At 43.2% G+C, this 18335-nt stretch overlaps 2 protein-coding genes across 3 annotated transcripts in view; one reads left to right on the top strand and one right to left on the bottom strand.

Moving 5' to 3' along the window:
* Ankmy2 (ankyrin repeat and MYND domain containing 2) overlaps nt 1–4003 on the bottom strand; it is a 41406-nt gene extending 37403 nt beyond the window's left edge. The window contains 1 exon segment of one of the 2 annotated variants that reach the window (NM_001399649.1): nt 3741–4003. In NM_001399649.1, the coding sequence (NP_001386578.1) occupies nt 3741–3807 (67 nt within the window). In that variant the 5' untranslated portion in view covers nt 3808–4003. 2 annotated transcript variants of the gene reach the window in all.
* A 366-nt stretch (nt 4004–4369) lies between these two features.
* The window catches only part of Bzw2 (basic leucine zipper and W2 domains 2), a 60530-nt gene continuing 46564 nt past the window's right edge, over nt 4370–18335 (top strand). The window contains 1 exon segment of the mRNA NM_134402.3: nt 4370–4497. The gene's annotated coding sequence lies outside the window, so the exon portion shown is untranslated.

Here is an 18335-nt window from a genome sequence, read left to right as displayed (position 1 = left end):
CTTCTTCTTATACGTTCAGAGCAATTGCTATCATTTTGAGGTGCTAGGCATTGAACTTAAGTCCTAGTTACCACGTCGGGTAAGAGCTCTATCACAGAGCTTTGCCCTAGGTGTATAAAGATTTGATTAACTTTTTAGTGGCCTTCAAAAAATGTACTTTGAAAAATTATGTATTTATGTCTATGAGCATTCCACTCAGACACATAGTTAATGACCATTCCATGATATTTCATACTACAATTCAGAGAAAACGAAACAAACACCTAAATTTAGCTCTTCTAGATTAAATGTATGTGGATATGGCACGTCCTCAAAATGGCATATGTACCACAAATCTGCCTGGGGACCAAGGAAGCCAGGAGATGGTATTTGGATCCCCTGGAACTGAAGTTACAGATGCCTGTGAGCACTGGGAACCAAACCCAGGTCTCCAAGAGCAATAAGTGCTCTTAACCGCCCTAGACTCTCAAAATGGATGCTTGAGGGCATTTATACCCAACTAAACATCTAAAATACGATTTGAGTCGGTAGTCACTAAAATGTTTGTGTATAGATAAAATGATATAAAAATGCTCCATGCACATTAACTGTATGATGTATGTGGAGTAGGTGTGGCCATGCCATGGCACACACATGTTGGTCAGAGGCAACTTCAGGAGGACAGTTCTCCTTCCATCATCATGTGGGTTCCAGGACAAACAACTCCGGTTGTTTAGCTTGCTCAGAAAGAATCTTATACACTAAACTGTTTGTGAAGCCCACATGTGCCTTAATTTTCAAAGAAAAATATATCACTATAAATTGGAGTCATCACAATTTAAACTATAAAATATTTCTGAGCAGACAATGAGAGGCTGGAAAGATAGTTAAGAATCCACACTGCTCTTGCAAAGGTTTGGAATTCAGCTCCCAGCACCCATTGCATCCTCATGGCTCCCAACAGTCTATACCTTCAGTTCCAAGCGATCTGATACCCTCTGGCTTCTGAGAGCACCTTCATTTTCCAACAAAAATACACATACTCAAAATATTTTAAATTTATTTAAAGGTAGATTTAGTATAATAATAATATTAAATAAATACAATATTTTATTACATATTAAAGTATAATATATGTAATATATTAGATATATTATGAAAATAAAAAATAAAATATTAAAAGTAGAAAATAATAAAAATATTTTTAAGATCGTTTTTTAGAATCTACTATATCTAATATAACTTGTGTTTTAAAACAGATTTCTCCGAGGTTTCTAGAAGTTCTCACATTCCACTTTCCTTCTCTATGAAGGTGTGATTTTTACCAAAACCACAGGCAGCAGAGGGTACTAGATCTCTTGGTCCTTACATCAATATTAGGGTTAGGACTATTATACCATTTTCCACCAGAGACCCTGACACAGAAAAGGTAACCTGCAGAAGTCCACACCACTAGGAAATGGTGGTGGTGCTGTTACAAACTAGGCTGATATGGTGATCTATTTAGCTTTCTATTGCTGGGATAAAAGATCATGCCCAAAAGCAACCTGGGGAGGATGTAACAGTCCATCATGCAGGAAGTCATCTGGGTAGGAACTCCGGCTGGTACTTGGAAGTGGGAACTAAGAGAGACCGTGGAGGGGTGATGCTCACTGGCTCGCTCCCCATGACTCAGCCTGCTTTCTTAAAGAACCCAGGACCAACTGTCCAACTGTGGCACTGTCCCAGGCGGGCTGGGTTCTCTCTTATCAATCATTAATCCAGAAGATGCTGGCACAGACTTGCCTTCAGGTAACTTATTGGAGATATTTTCTCAGTGGAAGCTCCTCTTCCTAGACGTCTCTAGCTCGTGTCAAATTCACACACGTGTGCGCGCACACACACACACACACACACACCTACCTAACTCAGACACGTAGTTAATGACCATTCCATGATATCTCATACTACAATTCAGAGAAAACGAAACAAACACCCAACTTCAGCTCTTCTAGATTAAATGTATGACATGGATGTCCTCAAAACGGCATTCAATGTTGTCTTCTCTTCTCCTATCTCCCAGTGTTTTCTCTGCGAGCAAAAAAGGCTCAAAAACCTGGATAGGGCAAGAAGGGATCCCTAGGTGAATCCACCTTGTATCTTTTTTCAAGGCTTGGGCGAACTAAGTCAATGAAAATCAGCACCTGTGCACTCACCAACCCTGAGCACAAGGTGGCCTAAGAAAAGCCAGTGACAAGCACACTAATTCTGTTTGATACAGCCTTAGAATAAACCCTGTGGACATGTCCACATACACGCAAGAACTCACACCTCTCCTTTCGCACACATATTTTTTTCTAGCTACCCAACTAGTTTTCACTTTTCAGCGGACATGCGATAGCTCTGGCCTGTTGACAATCAGAATCCCCATCGCTGGTGGATAATGCACTGAAATCTGCCCTTTCTTAATTTCGATTGGCACAGAAGGCAAGAAGCTCTCCCAGACTTACTAAAGGCAGCGAGAAACTGACGTAGAGATAGCACAAAAAGCCCAAACTCATCGATAACCATGCACTTCACAAAGTAAAAATCCAACCCAGGGCTATGAGATTTCTAGCAAATATCGATTACCCTGAGAATCTAATCATGACTGATTTAGAGGTTGAGATTGGTTCCTAGTCTTCTGCTGAGTTCAAAACCTGTCATTGTTTACCCTTCTCATACTCTTTAGACATGTGGACATTCCCTGTTAGGAAGAAAACATTTGTCTTCTTATCTGTGGTTCTATATGAGTTTAGCTAAGTAGAAGACTGTAAACCCAGGAGCTCTGTTTTACAATGTCCTGCTTCTCTGTTATTCAAGGGCACATGTTTAATTTTTTAACTTAAAGCATCCACATTAGTCACGCCCACAGGCCCCGCATTCTCATCTCAACAAAGCGACAGTGCACGCGGTCATGGTAATGTCACCTGCCAGGTAACAGGGATATGGTCAGGAACTCATCTGGGACATCCACTCAGTGACTGGTGAGGAAACATGGCCTCTGGCTGGCTTCCTTCCTACAAGCTGCACAGAGGAGAAGGGACTGGAATCCACAAAGTGGAAGGAAAAGCACCAAGGAGCTCGACAATACCAAGTCTAACATCCAACCAAGGTCAGTCGTGAGTGTCTCGCCCATCTCCTCGCCTTCCTGCTAGTTCCTGAGCTGGCCTGGGCTACAGGAACAGACACAGAAGGCCTGGATGCAGAAAGCTCAAGGATGAACATTCAGACCGACTTCTGTGCCCTTATAAAGAACCCCCCTTGCTGAAAGCTCCCTCCACCCCCAGCAGGGGCGGGGATCCGCAAGGAATCCAGATCCTTAGGCCTCCGGAAGTCGAAAGGGCCCTTGAGACATCCGCCTAAGAGCCTAGAACTACCAGGCCACTGTGGTCTTGACTGACTACGGTCAAAACATCCAAGAAGCTGGCAAGCATGCATACGCAAACACAGGCGCCCAGGGCCGCGCGTGACAGTCTAAGATGTATAGTGACAGTCAGTCGGTTTCCAAAAAGCTGATATAGAGGTCTAAACTCGGAAACCTAGATCTGATCGCCGCAATGCTTCTGCCTCCCATCCAGAAAGGCTCCCATCGTCCCTGCAATCCGTCCCCAGCCAGAGACAGAAAGGCTTTTTCTGGATTGCAAGTTGCCCAAGGTACTCCGGGCCTGGGGCACGCTCCGGGCTCCTCAACGCCCTGCGACCAGGTGTGCAGCGCCCGGATACCAGCCCTGCACCCGTACCTTTTCCGATCACTTCCAACAGTTCCTTTTCCTCCTGGGTCAGCTCGCCTTTCTTTATGTGACCCATCGTTCCCGCCAGCTTGACGCTTATTCTATTTCTTTGGAAAGGTTTTTTAAAAAACACCAGAGACGTGTGTGCGTCGTGGATGACGACCGGAGCAAGGAAACTCGAGGCCGGAGCAGCAGCCCAGTGAAGTGGCACTCGCCAGGGTCTCGCGGCTGGGGGCCGGCGGGTGCGGCGAGCTTGAGCGAGCCGGGCTGGCGCTCTCCGCAAGTCCCGCCCCCGAGTCTCATTGGCCCAGACGGGAGGAGGAGCTGCAAGAGGCAGCAAGAGACTCCAATTGGAGCAACCCACGAGGTCCAAACCAAAAGGAGAAATTCGAAAGGGGGTTCAATACAACTTCTAGATTTTTCTATCCCTATGTTAGTCTATTAAGAAGTACAGAGACACAGGTTCCCTTGAATTCTAAAGATACTATTTCTCTGCCTGCTAGTGACTTCTGTGGGCACGTACGGAGGCATTAAGATGCAGCTAGATGGGCTGCACTGCCCCTTGAGAGTGGAGCGGTTCGGGCGAGGGGCGGGGATGGGGCGGGGCCGGGGCGGAAGGCGGAGCTACGCCGGGTTCCGTGTGTCTGTGTCAATGTGTCTGTCCTTCACTCCTCCATTGTCTGCCTCAGCCGCTGCCGCCGCCACTGCTGCTGCAGGATCCGCCGCAGCCACCAGTCTCGCGCGTCGTCGCTCCCTCCTTGGACAGGTAAGAGGTGGCCAGGTGGGGCGGAGGGAACCTGGGGGTTGAGGGAGCGGTGACCGCCTCCGAGCCAAAGGCTCCTACGGGGCTGGAGCTGGCGTGGAGGAAGCATGTGCCACCTGGGGCGGTTGCCCTCTTCTTGGTAAAGGACCCCCTTGCCGCGCCATCATCCGTGCACTTACCGCGTATTAGTGCCTCTCGAGCAAGACCTAGACCTCGCTGCGTTTGCCCGCCCCAAGAGCTCCGGGGACCGCGGGCGGGCGGTGAGCTGGCCACGCGGTGAAAGTGGCGGGTGCACATGGTCTCGTGCGTGGCGATCCCCGGGGAGGCCCGCTGCCGGGAGGTGAGGGGAACACCCCATGACCAGCGAGAGTGGGAGAGGCTCGAAGAAGGTAATTTTCTTTTTGCAAACCTCGTCCTCCCCACTAACTTGTCTGTCATCTCTTGGCCTCTGTGGAAGCCATAGAACCTGGACCTGTGGTATTCGTTAAGGATATTTAGAAGCGCTTTACGCTTGTACTGATACTTCGTTGGGGTGTGGGGTCTTTTTGCTCTGAGAGAGTTGCCTGTCTTTATAACTCAGGTTTGGGGATTTATGGAACTAGGGAGGGGAGGCTGAAGAGGGCGGGGATTAAATTGGTGTTGCTGTCTATATATAGCCTTAGATTAGCTTCTTAATCCAGCCTTCATTCAACTGTGGCGTGGATCCTGGAGGGTCCACCGTACGTAGATAGGTGGTGAATAAAGTGTGTACCTTTCAGTGCCTCGGATGCAAGGTACACTTACGAAAATGTGTAATCATTCCTCCAAGGTGCTTATCTGTAACGTTCTACAGCGTCAATCAATCACTGCTTCTTCAGAAATGACTGTTTAGTTTTACTGTTGTTTCTCAAACAGACTAGTATTGATGTTTCCTTCAAGACGCGATTGTGCTAGGGAGAAATACTTGAATAATTAGGTAGGCGGTTTCTATTAAGTATCCTCAGCACCCACCACTCGTTCATTCTCCAGTGCCAAATATGATGCGAGATGCCTTTTCCTCTGGCCCTCTGTTTCATTTTGCTCAAAGCGTGTTCCGGCACTTCAGAGACCCAGGGATGATGTTCCCCATGTCTTGTCCCTAACCAAAACCTTTTCTAAACTCCTGCTGCCCATCCCCCAATGGCCACAGACAGACAGAGCTTCAGCTTGGGGAGGGAGGAGCAGATTCTCACATGAAAATGGTTGGTAATTATTCATCTCAATGTATAACAAAGAAACTTTTGTTTGATGGTGCTTTAAAAACGATGTAGCTGTTCAAACAAGCAGTAGGGCTTATGAGAGTGACCAGTGTTGTGTAACACATTAGTGCTTCTGCCACAGCAATTAATGTGCCAGAGGTAGCCACAGACCTAAGAGAATGCCTGCGCGTAACCTCTCCATGTGACTACACATCATTTCAGCAGATGCAGAGACAGAATTGGGTACTTAACTGCCAGGATTTCCATCTCTCGTGCCAAATCTGGGCCATGGTTACTTGAAGGTCACACCTGTTTGTCTCCCTGGGATCGTCCGTTCCTCGACCGATAGAGACGTTGGGTTGTGTTTTAAGCACCTGGTGGGTATTTAGTCTTCTGAATGCACGGCTTTAACTTAGAGTTGATGATCTTTCGGGACAAAGGAAGATATCCACCTAGAAGTGCAGATAAATCCTATGTTCAGTTTGAATTTTGGAATCAGATACCTAATGGAGAGTGTTCAGAACCCTTTCAATAGTAGCATAAATATTTAATGTCAAAATTAGATTAGTTAACGAGCTTATTGAAATATATTCTCATTAAAGAACTCTATGGATGATGAAATAACTATTCATTTTGACTATCTAATCTGTTCCAGATATTCTGCCAGATGCTGGCAGAGGATTATTTTAACCATTGTTACTATAGACCAGGAATTAGCCAATATTATCATCATTTACAAAAATATGAACAGAAACTAAAGGAGGCGAATTTGCCCACAACCCCAGAGTTGGAAAGTATGGAATCTGGAATTAGATTCTGGTCTGTCTGTAAAAACCTTTCTCAGGGTATGGTAGTACACACCTCTAATCTCATTATTCTGGAAGCAAAGACAAGCAAATCTTTCTACGAACTGGTTCCAGGCTAGATGGGGCTATGTTGCATAGTCTCAGAGATTAAAAATAAAATAAATAGAAACACAGCCAAACTGAATGGGGGAAAAAAGAAAAAGGAAGAACATAACTGTTCTATCTATGCTGGAGGAGAAACTTTATTGTCGATAAAGTAGCGACGAGTATAGGCAAGGACATCTGAGAGAGTCCAGAGTGAACATGACCCAGAGCTGTATAAGGAGAGGACAGCGAGGGGAACCAGGTACAGCAGCTAAGAGGACAAAAGGTAAAACAGGTATCCAACATGGCTGGATTATATAGGGAAGAGCGTCTGAGGGAAGGGCAGCCCAGACCTTGTGTTGGAGAGTTCATGTAGATGGCAGGGTATGCCTGTCAAACCCTGTAATAGGTAAGGACTGAGGGATGCTGGGAGAACCTGGCCACAAGGTTGGCTTTGATTTGTCAAATAAGCATCCCAGCCATTTGGCTCAGGTTTAGAAGCATAATAGAAACCTTTACACTCGCTCTTCTCCACATGCTTGGTGCTAAGTGGGGAAGCACATACCCTACCTAGCTATTTTATAAGATGTTTATGTGATCCAGCAGCCCATAAGGACAAGCCTCCTTTCCACTTCTTTCCCTGGGCCCTTCTCTTACTCTCACCTTCTTCAGATGGATATTTGTAGCTTATGTGTCTTATTTCCATGGTCTTTTCATATATATGTGTGTGTGTGTGTGTGTGTGTGTGTGTGTGTGTGTGTGTGTGTGTGTTCTGTCTTCACCTTTAAACCTTTTTAGAAAGCTCTACTACTACATCTCTGAACTGTCATGTGTGTCCTATTACCTTTTTCCTACTACCTGTATCCTTGGCATCTGCTGTGGATTCCTAAGCTTTTTTTCCTCACCTCTTCCTACCTGGCTATTTCAAGGAACTCTCAGTTGGGTAAACACCAAACACAATCACCCTTTCACTGGCCACTGAGTAAGGCTCCAACCTGTGGTCCCAGCAGGCCTTTCCAGTCAGCCAGCTCCTCCCACTCTCTGCCCTAAGGTCGCCATAGGCTGCTTCCCTAACCTGCCAGTAATTTCCACCCTTTGTTCCTCTTTTTCTCTTCCTGGAATTCTCTGCCTTTCCTGACCGCCCAGTCTCTCCTCTTCCATTGTTTGGAATTACTCTTCTTTCAAGATCACTACTTTTCTCCAGCCTGTATCTTTCAGCTTGTCCAGTGAGGAGCATTACAGACCCTCAAACAGTTGAAGGGACATACAGTCTTTGCATAGGCAAGGCACTGACAGATAACATGACGGCTGATACCATTATGGCAGCCTCTAAATTATAGTACAGAAACCAGCCAATCCCCCTCAGATCAGCCTTCAAATTAACACCATTGTTTCCAGATCTACATTCCTCATGAATTCTCATCACATCCTATTACGATTTGAAATAGTTGTTTGGACCCCTTTTTCTTCTTGATTATAAACTCACCAGGTCAGCTGTCTCGGTGCCTCCGAAGATACTGGCCCATATCTTGCAATTAGTAGGGGTTCACTCCATGCTGAGTTGAATTCATTTGATCTCTATGTTATTTTAGGTGGATTTGTTTCCCTGGTTGACTAATCCTTCCTGGCAGTGTGAAATGATGTGGCACTAAACACACATAGCCATAACCAAGGGCAAGAAGTCTTGAGACATTTGAGGTTTCTGAGCTTCTTGACACTCCAGGACTACCAGCTAAGAAAAAAAAAAAAACCTCACAAGTTTAGCATGCCATTCTTGGTTCCCCCTTTCAAGGCCCTGGTCTTTCACTGTCTGCTTAAAGGTAGAACTTTGCAGGGTTATTGACAACTAATTTTGAGCATTTTATCTGACAGGGAGATCCCCCCCCCCCCCCCCGCCCCCTCTGGTACTTGAACTCCTTGGAAACTAGGTACGTTTCTTGATTGACTGGACATTTAATGCTATCAAGCAGCTTTAACTTTTTAGACTGAAGTAGTATGCTTCTATTTTTTCAAAGATCCCTTATCCTTCAGAATCACGCCCTGTACTGTTCAGGAAGAAAATGGTGTGCAGTTTGCTGTGATACATCTGTGGCTTAAAGAGTATGGGACTGAGTGGGAACACAAGGGAGACAAGACTGTGTTGTTATTGGTTGAAGCTATTTGGAGACTTCACTAAGCATCCTTCTTTTGAAGATGTTTGAAAGATTTTGCCATTTTAGAAGGACATTTGGAAGTATTAAAGTCCCTAAGATATTATCCCACACACAACATAAGAAAGTGATATGAATACTTGGTGTTTAGGCTGTGCAGTTATTCCCTGGAGAGCTAAAACAGTCACACCGAACTTCACCGAGGACTAAACACATCTCATGTTTTAACTTCTCAACACAACTTTTTGGAAGACGGGTGTTACTCTTGCTTCACGGGTTTATGAATATATCTGGCTGGCAGTCAGTTGCTGTCCCTTTTAAAACTGACAGTTATTTGCAGACAAGTCTAAAGAAAGACACACATTCAATTTATCTGAGAAAAATCAAGATGTGAACCTAGTGGAGATACTGATTTTTCTTCTCTGTCTTCTAAGCCAACTAAGAACTCATTCCCAAAAAAGGCCTGGCAGAAGCACTGAGAGCCATGTCAACTTTGCTAACTGTTCAGAGCAGGATCAGCGCGGCTAGGATAAGCTGATTAATTCAGGAAAGTTGGGACCAGGGTCAGGACAGGGTGTGTGCCTAGGTTCTCACCCTTGGCTTACCTGAGTGCTTCCCTGGATGCTTTCTTCCTGATTCTTCCAACTTCAGAGTTTGTATTTCTTGATGTTGACAGTTTTTCTGCTCATTGGGGAACCCTTAACAATCATGGAGCACTGAGTTGGATCTCCTGTATTGTCAAAAAAATTTTTTTTCTCTTTTATATTTTCGGGACTATTGAATATTATTTTAACATCACTTTTGCAACTTTGAGAGATTTTTAGGAAGCATTTTATCAACATGGAATCCACCAATGAGAGCAAACTGGGTACAGTTACACTTCTCTTTCTTAGTCCTCTCTGGAGTCTGTTTATTGGGGACAGATCTCTTCAGCAAGTGTCTTTTGGGAGGTTAGGTGCCAAGTGGAATGATTTGGCCTGTTCTAAATTTGGCATGTGTTGAGTAAAGAGTGCCAGAAATGCTCAGATAGTCCAATTTGTAAGCTGTCTCCTTTGAAAATCGAGCTTGAGGTAGATTATTGAATGGCCATCTGGATTCAGTGCCAAAGATACGGGACTGACATTATTCTGATTGTCTTAGCTCTTTTCTTTGATTTTTGTTTATTTGCTTAAATCAAGAACAGAGGAATATATAATGATGGAGAGATAAGGGTAATGCTCCCACTTTAATATAAGGAAAGAATAACCATCTGGCTAGCTTTAATTCTTTTCATCCTATAAATATTAATATTTAATAGCAATAGGATAATCAGCTTGTATATGAGGAAAACTGCAGTTTTTCCTTCTTTCCAACTTATTTTTATGTTAGAAGAGAACTTTTTTGTTTGTTTGTTTGTTTGCTTGCGTTTTTTGAGACAGATTCTCTAGGTAGCCCTGGCTATCCTGGAACTTGCTATATAGACCAGGCCGGCCTGGAATTCACAGAGATCTACCTGCCTCTGCTGGGTTTATAGGTGTGTACCACCACACCCATTCTAGAGCAGGACTTTTTTAGAAGACAATTGTTAGATAACACTGTTGTTTAGGAATCTGAGGAAAAGCCCTGGAGCCACAGGGCTGCGAGGACTTCCAGAGGGCTGTCCAGATTACTGTGGCATTTATAGTTTCTTGGTATCCCACTGCCATCCTTGTCCTCACACGTACTTATACAAAAAGAGGTTAACACTTTAATCTGTAAGTTTCCTAGAACTGTGATTTCTAAAGGGGAAAAAAGCATAGCCTTTGTTTTCCTCAGATTACAAGCTAATAGGATGGGACTTTTATGAACAGGAAAGATAAAAGAAAGCCTGAAGTTCAATGGTGCCAAGGAGACTGCTGGCTTGAGAGGGATGTCACATAATATTTTGCGAGTCTGAAGATTGCTTCCGTTCAATTTGAGCCTCTTGCAGGACATAGTTGAAAATTGGAGAATACAGAAATCATGGAGCCATTAATTTCCCAATATCTGAGTGTTCCCAAGAGGCAATATAGTTAGGTCCTTTCCCTAAAGATACATGGACATTTTCCTTAATAAAAGTCTATAGAGAACCATTTGCCATTTTGATGGTAACATGCTGGTTCAATCTGTCCAAAAAAATTAATACTTATGCTTTACTCTGCCTAACTCTAAACTATAGAGTCTGTGGAGCCAATAATGGCAAAGCTTCTTTCAGGAACCATATAAATATCTTTCCAAGATAATTGTGACAACTGGGCTCTTCAGCCAGTATTCTGAAGGACACAGTAGACTTGTGCCATCTGGATAGACTCCAGGGGGACAAGACTCTTTCTGCAATATCACCAGTGCTAACATGAAATGCGTGAGCTTTATCTGAGGGGTCCTTGAGAACCTAGGTTAGGAATGGGGCTTTCAAAGTTTTCCATTCCTTCTCTATGTCAATGGTGCGTTAAAATGTTAAAGAAAAGCAATTCCACACAATGATTCCAACATCAGCCCAGCTACTGCTCAAGTAAAGGATACAGAATATTTTGATACATTAGTTGCCACCAGGGCCTCTGCTCTGCTAAAATGATTACAATTTAGTAAATCAGGACAAAACTATCTTCTGACAAGTGAGCACCAGGAAACTGCTCTGGTCCTTCTGTGCCTCCCAGACCTGGCATATTAGGTAAACAAATGATTTACCACATAGCTGAATCACATTAAAGTCAGAGGTGGGGAAGTGGTGGGTATTAGTAACAGGGCTCTGGCCTGCAAAGGCAAGGTCCTGGCTTCCATCCCTACAACTACTAAGGAAAGAAAAAGGTGTTTGAAACAAATTGTAACACTGTACCAGTTTGTATATTTTGTTGTTGATATGCCCTGGGCCCTAGAGAGATAGGACCCTGTGAAGGACTCCAGCTCAGTTCCCAACACCCAAATGGTGGCTACAACAGCTGGTAACTCCAATTTCAGAGGATCCATCATCCTCATCTGATCTCCATGGATACCAGAGAGGTTTGTGGTGTGCATACCTATACATGTAGGCAAAACCTTCATACACATCAAATTTTAAAAGTAAAAAAAAAAGAAATTTAACATACCTGTTTGTTTCCATTAGATTTGAGTTCACTGCCTGATCACCGATAAAACTGTTTGAATACAGTACCTTGTCACTGGTGTGCTGTGCCCTGTGTCTATTGAGTACTACTCTGGTACTTGGCAATTCTGCCTAGCCCATGCTTTCGTTGTCTAAAGCATATGCATGGGTGTGTGTGTTAAGCCTTCAACTAAAGCTTCATCTGCTAGGCAGGCTTGGGCAGGTCCTTGTCCCAGATGATAGGGTAGGAGTTTCTAGGTTGAAAGAAGTAATAACTGAGCAAATGTTTGGATTCATGCCACCACCATCTTTGACCTTGCTGAAAGTTCATTACCATGACGTTGGCAATTTCCTCCTCCTGATTACAGTAGTTTTCTGCAACAATTCTATTTTCCTCCTTGGATTAAAGCCCTCCAAGTAGTGGAATCCCGACTCTTACTGTGTTAGCCTAACCTCTGACTCTGCCTTTGGACCAGAAGCACAAATATGCCCATCAGTTTCTCAACATTTATGAATTGATATCTGGTACTTGACATTCTGTTCTTTGCTGATCTTCACCTCCTGGTTTTCTACAACTCAGGAGGCCTTTATTGTGCAATCTGTAAGCTTTAAGTGGAGCTGGGAGCTCTTGTATTGAAGTCATTTATATCACCTGGGTGTGGTGATATAAATCTTTAATCCCAGCATTCCAGAGGCAGGGACAGGTTTTTAAAAGGCCATCCTGTTTGACATGGTGTATTTCAGACAAACCAGAGAGATATATGTTAAGTCTCATACTCTGTGATAAATGGTTGAGGTGTCTATTTAACTAAGCAAAGTGGACCTGGCCACCAAGTTCTCCCAGCATTCCTTAGTTCTCTCAGTTACAAGGTATGGATAGCATGCCCTTCCCTATATAATCCAGCCATCTAGGGCTATGCCTCAGTCTTTTGACCTAAGCTACCTGTCTTAGTCAGCAGGTTCCTCTCTTCAGCCCTTCTCTCCTCACTTGGCTCAGACTCATGTCCACTCTGGACCCCCAGATGTCTCTACCTCTGACTATGCTCTTCCTTTTATGTACAATAAACTTTCCTTCTACCATACCCTGGAGCAGTCATCTTCTTTTCCTTTTTTGTTTCTTTTTTTTTTTTTTCCATTCAATATATATGGAGGGGGGGAGTGGCTGTCTCAAAAAAATAGTCATATTTCTCAAGACTGGAAGTTGCCAGGTGGGGAAGAGCACTTGCTCATCACCCATGGGAACTTGAATTTGAATCTTGAGCACTTACATTAAAAATAGCTAAGTATGGGTGCCCATGCTGTAACCCCAGAACCATAGATCAGAGACAGAGGGATCCTGAGAGCTTGCTGACCAACCAGTCTAGCTGAACTGGCAAGCTTCTGGTGCAGTGAGAGATGCTATCTCAAGACAATACTGCAAACAGCAATAGAGAAAGACATCTACAGCCTGCTCTGAGCCCCACATACTCAAGTGCATGCAACACACACACACACACACACACACACACACACACACACACACACACCTTTTTCTCCTGTACTCAAGTGCAAGATCTGCTCAGCTATGTAACCAGGAAGTAACACTTTTCTAAAGAAACGAACATTGAAGGTGATTACAAACTTAACTTTTGTCTTATTTAACATCTGTGAAATTCTCGTGGATAAAGACATTTTTTTTTGTTTTGTTTAAGGATTTTTTAGCATTTTATTAGATGATCATGGTTCACTTTTTCTTTTTTTTTTTTTTTTATTAACTTGAGTATTTCTTATATACATTTCGAGTGTTATTCCCTTTCCCGGTTTCCGGGCAAACATCCCCCTCCCCCCTCCCCTTCCTTATGGGTGTTCCCCTCCCAACCCTCCCCACATTGCCGCCCTCCCCCCACCAGTCTAGTTCACTGGGGGTTCAGTCTTAGCAGGACCCAGGGCTTCCCCTTCCACTGGTGCTCTTACTAGGATATTCATTGCTACCTATGAGGTCAGAGTCCAGGGTCAGTCCATGTATAGTCTTTAGGTAGTGGCTTAGTCCCTGGAAGCTCTGGTTGCTTGCCATTGTTGTACATATGGGGTCTCGAGCCCCTTCAAGATCTTCCAGTGATAAAGACATTTTTATAAAGGGATCCATACGGTAATGTTAAAGCATCAAAATTATCATTTCTCTAGGTCATAGGGTCAGAATAAGAAAGGTTGAGATGTAAACTTTGGTTTTTATTTTGTGCCTTTTTAAAAAAGGTTTATTCATTTACTATGTATATAGTGTTCTACCTGCATGTAGAACACTACACAACAGAAGTAGGCACCAGATCTCATTATAATATAAATAGTTATGAGCCACCATGTGGTTGCTGGGATTTGAACTCATAATCTCTGAAAGAACAACCAATTCTCTTAACTGTTGGGCCATCTCTCCAGCCCCTAATCTTTGCCTTTTTGAATTAGGTTAGTTTGATGGTGTTTCACTCTTGCCATAGTATCGTTTAACAGCATTAGAAGCTACTGACAAACCTTATTCTTTCTAAGCTTAGAACTACAAAGTAACTTGTAATTTGAGAATGACTTCCCTCTGAAGCAGTAGCTAGTGTGAAGTACTAAATCAGGCTTTTAGAAGAAAAACAAATGGTAAAATATACCACTGAGTTAGGTCACTTCATTCCAAGTCCCAAGGACAGTATTTGATAAGGAGCTAGAGAGACGACTTAGCTTGCTGCTTTTGCAGAAGGCCAAGTTTGAGTCCTGATACTCCTGTAAGGTGGTTCTCAATCACATTAAACTCCAGTTCTGAGGGACCTGATCCCTCTCTGGCATCTGTACACAGGTATCTCCCTTGCATGTATCACATAAACTTTGAAGACATTATCCTAAAGGAGGGGAATTTGGAAGTCTATTAAAATGATTTGAGGGTGGTGCTGGAGAGGTTTAGCTGGGGAGGAGATGTGGCCTTGTTGGAGGAAGTCTTTGAGGTTTCAAAAGCTTACAAGGTTCTCCCCTCCCTCCCTCCCTCCCTCCCTCCCTCCCTCCCTTCCTCTTCCCGCTCCCCTGCTGCCCATGGATCAATATGTAAAGCTCTCAGCTACTGCTCCCGAGCCATTCCTGTCTTTTAGTCCCACCATGATATTGGACTAGCCCTCCAAAGTCATAAGCAAGCCCCCAATTAAATGCTTTCTTTTATATGAGTTGCCTCGATCACAGTCTCTACATAGCAATAGAACAGTAACTAAGTCAGACGCTGCCTTCAGGCATGCATGTGCCTCGGAGGCATGCGTGCAGCTGAAATGTCCATACACATAAATAAAATTAAGTGAAAAACGAACTTTAAGAAAAGAAATAAAGATCTGATCAGAATTCCTCTTACTTTTTGCTTTACTAGAGTACTAAGTACAAGCACAGAGCACACTCAAATGCTAAAATTCTGCTACTAAAGTTGCATGGTACTTGAAAAAATGTAACTGCTGCTGATTCCCACAGGATCATAGCAACATTGTTATTCACACATACACAGAGAGATTTACCTAGGAATTAGAGAACATTTTTTAGCATCACATCACTTCCTACTAAACAAAACCAAGAGTCCCAGGATAGCTGATTGATTTCAAGGTTGAGTGGGATAGATTTAGTCTGGTCCCTGAGATACCTGGTTTCTAAATAAATACAAACCAACAAACATTTTTAAAATTAAAATAATAAAAACTAATTTGAAAACAGTTCTTAGCCTAGTTTGGGATGCTGTGACTGTCAACGATTCAGGGACATGAGTGACAATACTCTGAAAAGAAATCAGAGCTGGGAGGCCTGTACCTCTAACTTTATGTAAAAACAGTGGACAGTGCAGAGAAGAAAAGGATACAAGTGTGGAGGAGACATTTTGGAAACAGGGTCTCCCATAGCCCAGGCTGGCCTTAAACTTGACTTGTAGATAAGGATAGACCTCCAGAGCACTGTGATTACAGGTCTGTACCTGGCTCTGGGGATTCGACTCAGAGCTTTGTGTATGTTAGTGAGCGACGCCCCCAGCTCAAAGGAATCCTTTTTTCTTTAGTCCAATGCCAACTAATAAATATGAGTCCAGGGATTAGGAAGTTTTCCGTTTTGGAATTATTACATAAAAACAAAAACATAAAAGTCTACACTAAAAAATGTGTTATAAGCCTAGTATAGCAGCCCAAACTCTAATCCTAGCATTCAGGGAGTAGAGGCAGGTAGATTGCAGTAAGTTCAAGGACTACATTAAATTCACTAGATTTTATTATTGTCCTGTGTTCTATAGGAAACGCCTATTTTCAAGAAAACATTTTAATTATATTTATTTGTTTAGTGTGTGTGTGTGTGTGTGTCTGTCTGTCTGTCTGTCTGTCTGTCCATGTGTTTTGGGTATGTGCATGCTGCTATGTATGTGGGGACATCAGAGGACAGTTGGTGTGGTTCTATACTGTGTACGTTCTGAGGACTGACACAGGCCATGGAGTGTGGCAGCCAGTGGCTTTATCCACGGAGCCATCTCAGCAGCCCATTTTCTGACTCTTCAGAAATGCACACTCAAGTAGCAGACCGAGGCAGAAAGTACATATAAACTCTTCTCAAATCATTCAGAAATAAAAGTTACGCACACACAGAGCTACAGAGGAAAGGCAAACACAGGAAACAATAAATCATTTAGGAGAACTTGGGAAGAGGAAATGATTCAGAACCCTTAGGAGTTCTGCCTTCTCAGGGAGTGCTCAGAAACCTAAGTGCTGCCAAGAAAGATAACATGACTTTCTAAGTTCCTCGGAATGCTCAACTTCTAGAAATAACTCAGGTGTTCTGACATCTTCAAGGAAAACTAAAACACCTATTGACATGAATGTTTATAATACAGATATATGTATTCGTATATATAAATTTAAATACACATACATTCTTGTGTTTCACTGACCTTACACAAACAGAAAACACATTGTTTTGTATGGATTTAAAAAATAGTTTTAATGTAACAATATGCTTTGAACTACAAACTGTTATATAGTTAGCCTGTTAGTAAGCCCGTATTCCAAAATTTACACATCAAACTAACTTCTCTCCTTATTAAGGGATAGACTGTAAATTAAACTGACAATGATACCATTAACCACCACCTCCCCTTAAAAAGATTTGTATTTGTTGTGTGAGTGTTTAGCCTGCATGGCCGCTTGTGCCACTTGCTTGCATGCAGTGACTGTTGGGCCAGAAGGCTCAGATCCTCTGCAACTGGAGTTAAAGCTGTTGGGAAAGGCACTGTGTGGGTGCTAGAAACTGGATCTGGGTCCTCTGAGGAGTGGCGAGTGCTTTTACCAGCTAAACTTCTCCAGCACCCTCAAATCCCCTTAACAGACTTCCACATTCCGCCCTTTAAATAACATCTTCAAAGTTTCTGTGATGCAGGCAGGTAAGCCACCTGTGTGCAGAAACCATGGAGGCCAGAGAGGGATCAGATCCCCTGGTACTCCTGTTAATGATGATAATACTCATAACCTCTGAGACATCTCTCCAGCCCTTGCCTCTCTTTGTACTCCTCTCCTCAAATCTGATATTTTTCTTCTGTCTTCCATCCTTGTTCCTCAGTATCATAGGATATAAAATTATCAGTATGGAAAAAAATATGTAAGTATTACAGATGTGAGTTACATTGTTGCAGTGGGTTTGGACACATTAATAATAAATGCAAAGTCACAAATAACGATGTCTCATTAAAGAAAGGAATCGAATCCCCTTGGTGTCATTTGACCAAGAGGGAACCCAGATTTAAATTCTCCGCTTCACTCTGTCTCTCTTCCGTCATCCTGTCTATCTGTTGCATGAGTCTGAATCAATAACTGCCAGAACGCTGTCTTCAGAATCTCTCTCGCTATCCCTAACAGAAGGCTTTGTTCTCTTTTCATTGGACAGCTCAGAAAGTATCATGTGGGGAAGGAATGAGGGATACTTTCCAGCAATCTTTAACAGAGTTTTACAAGGAATTAAGTCACTGACTCTAACCCCAACTGACCCAGATAACGACCAATATTATAAACATCATTGTTTGGCAAGCAATATCTGTATGGCCCATCTGACATTTATGGTCAATATTCATTTTATAAAGCCATTTTTTCAGCCCGTTTGCTGTTTCCAGTAAGTGATTGTACACACACACACACACACACACACACACACACACACACACACACACTATCTGGGTCAGAGGCATGAGAGTGCATAATGTATAGAAGAGCTTTGCTAAGTATTAGGTTATAAAAGTTGATTACAGGAAAATTCAAGGCAAGTTAAAGTTGGTTGTTACACTGTTTCTTAAAGGCACAGGCCGAGCCCACATGGCCTGCAGTCTTAAACCACACTAAGGTATATTATTAAATCTGGCTGTGAGGTCTGGAAAAAATTCTCGTCTCTTAGAATGTAAGATATTTTCATCAGAATGCATTATCACAGCTATCGAATGGCCTAGCTATTCCACTCCTGGGCATCTACCCAGATCTCAGGTTAACCCTAACTAGCT

Source organism: Rattus norvegicus, chromosome 6 (genome assembly GCF_021556685.1).
Source record: "Rattus norvegicus strain SHRSP/BbbUtx chromosome 6, alternate assembly SHRSP_T2T, whole genome shotgun sequence".
NCBI lineage: Eukaryota > Metazoa > Chordata > Mammalia > Rodentia > Muridae > Rattus > Rattus norvegicus.
This window is presented reverse-complemented; position numbering and strand designations above follow the sequence as displayed.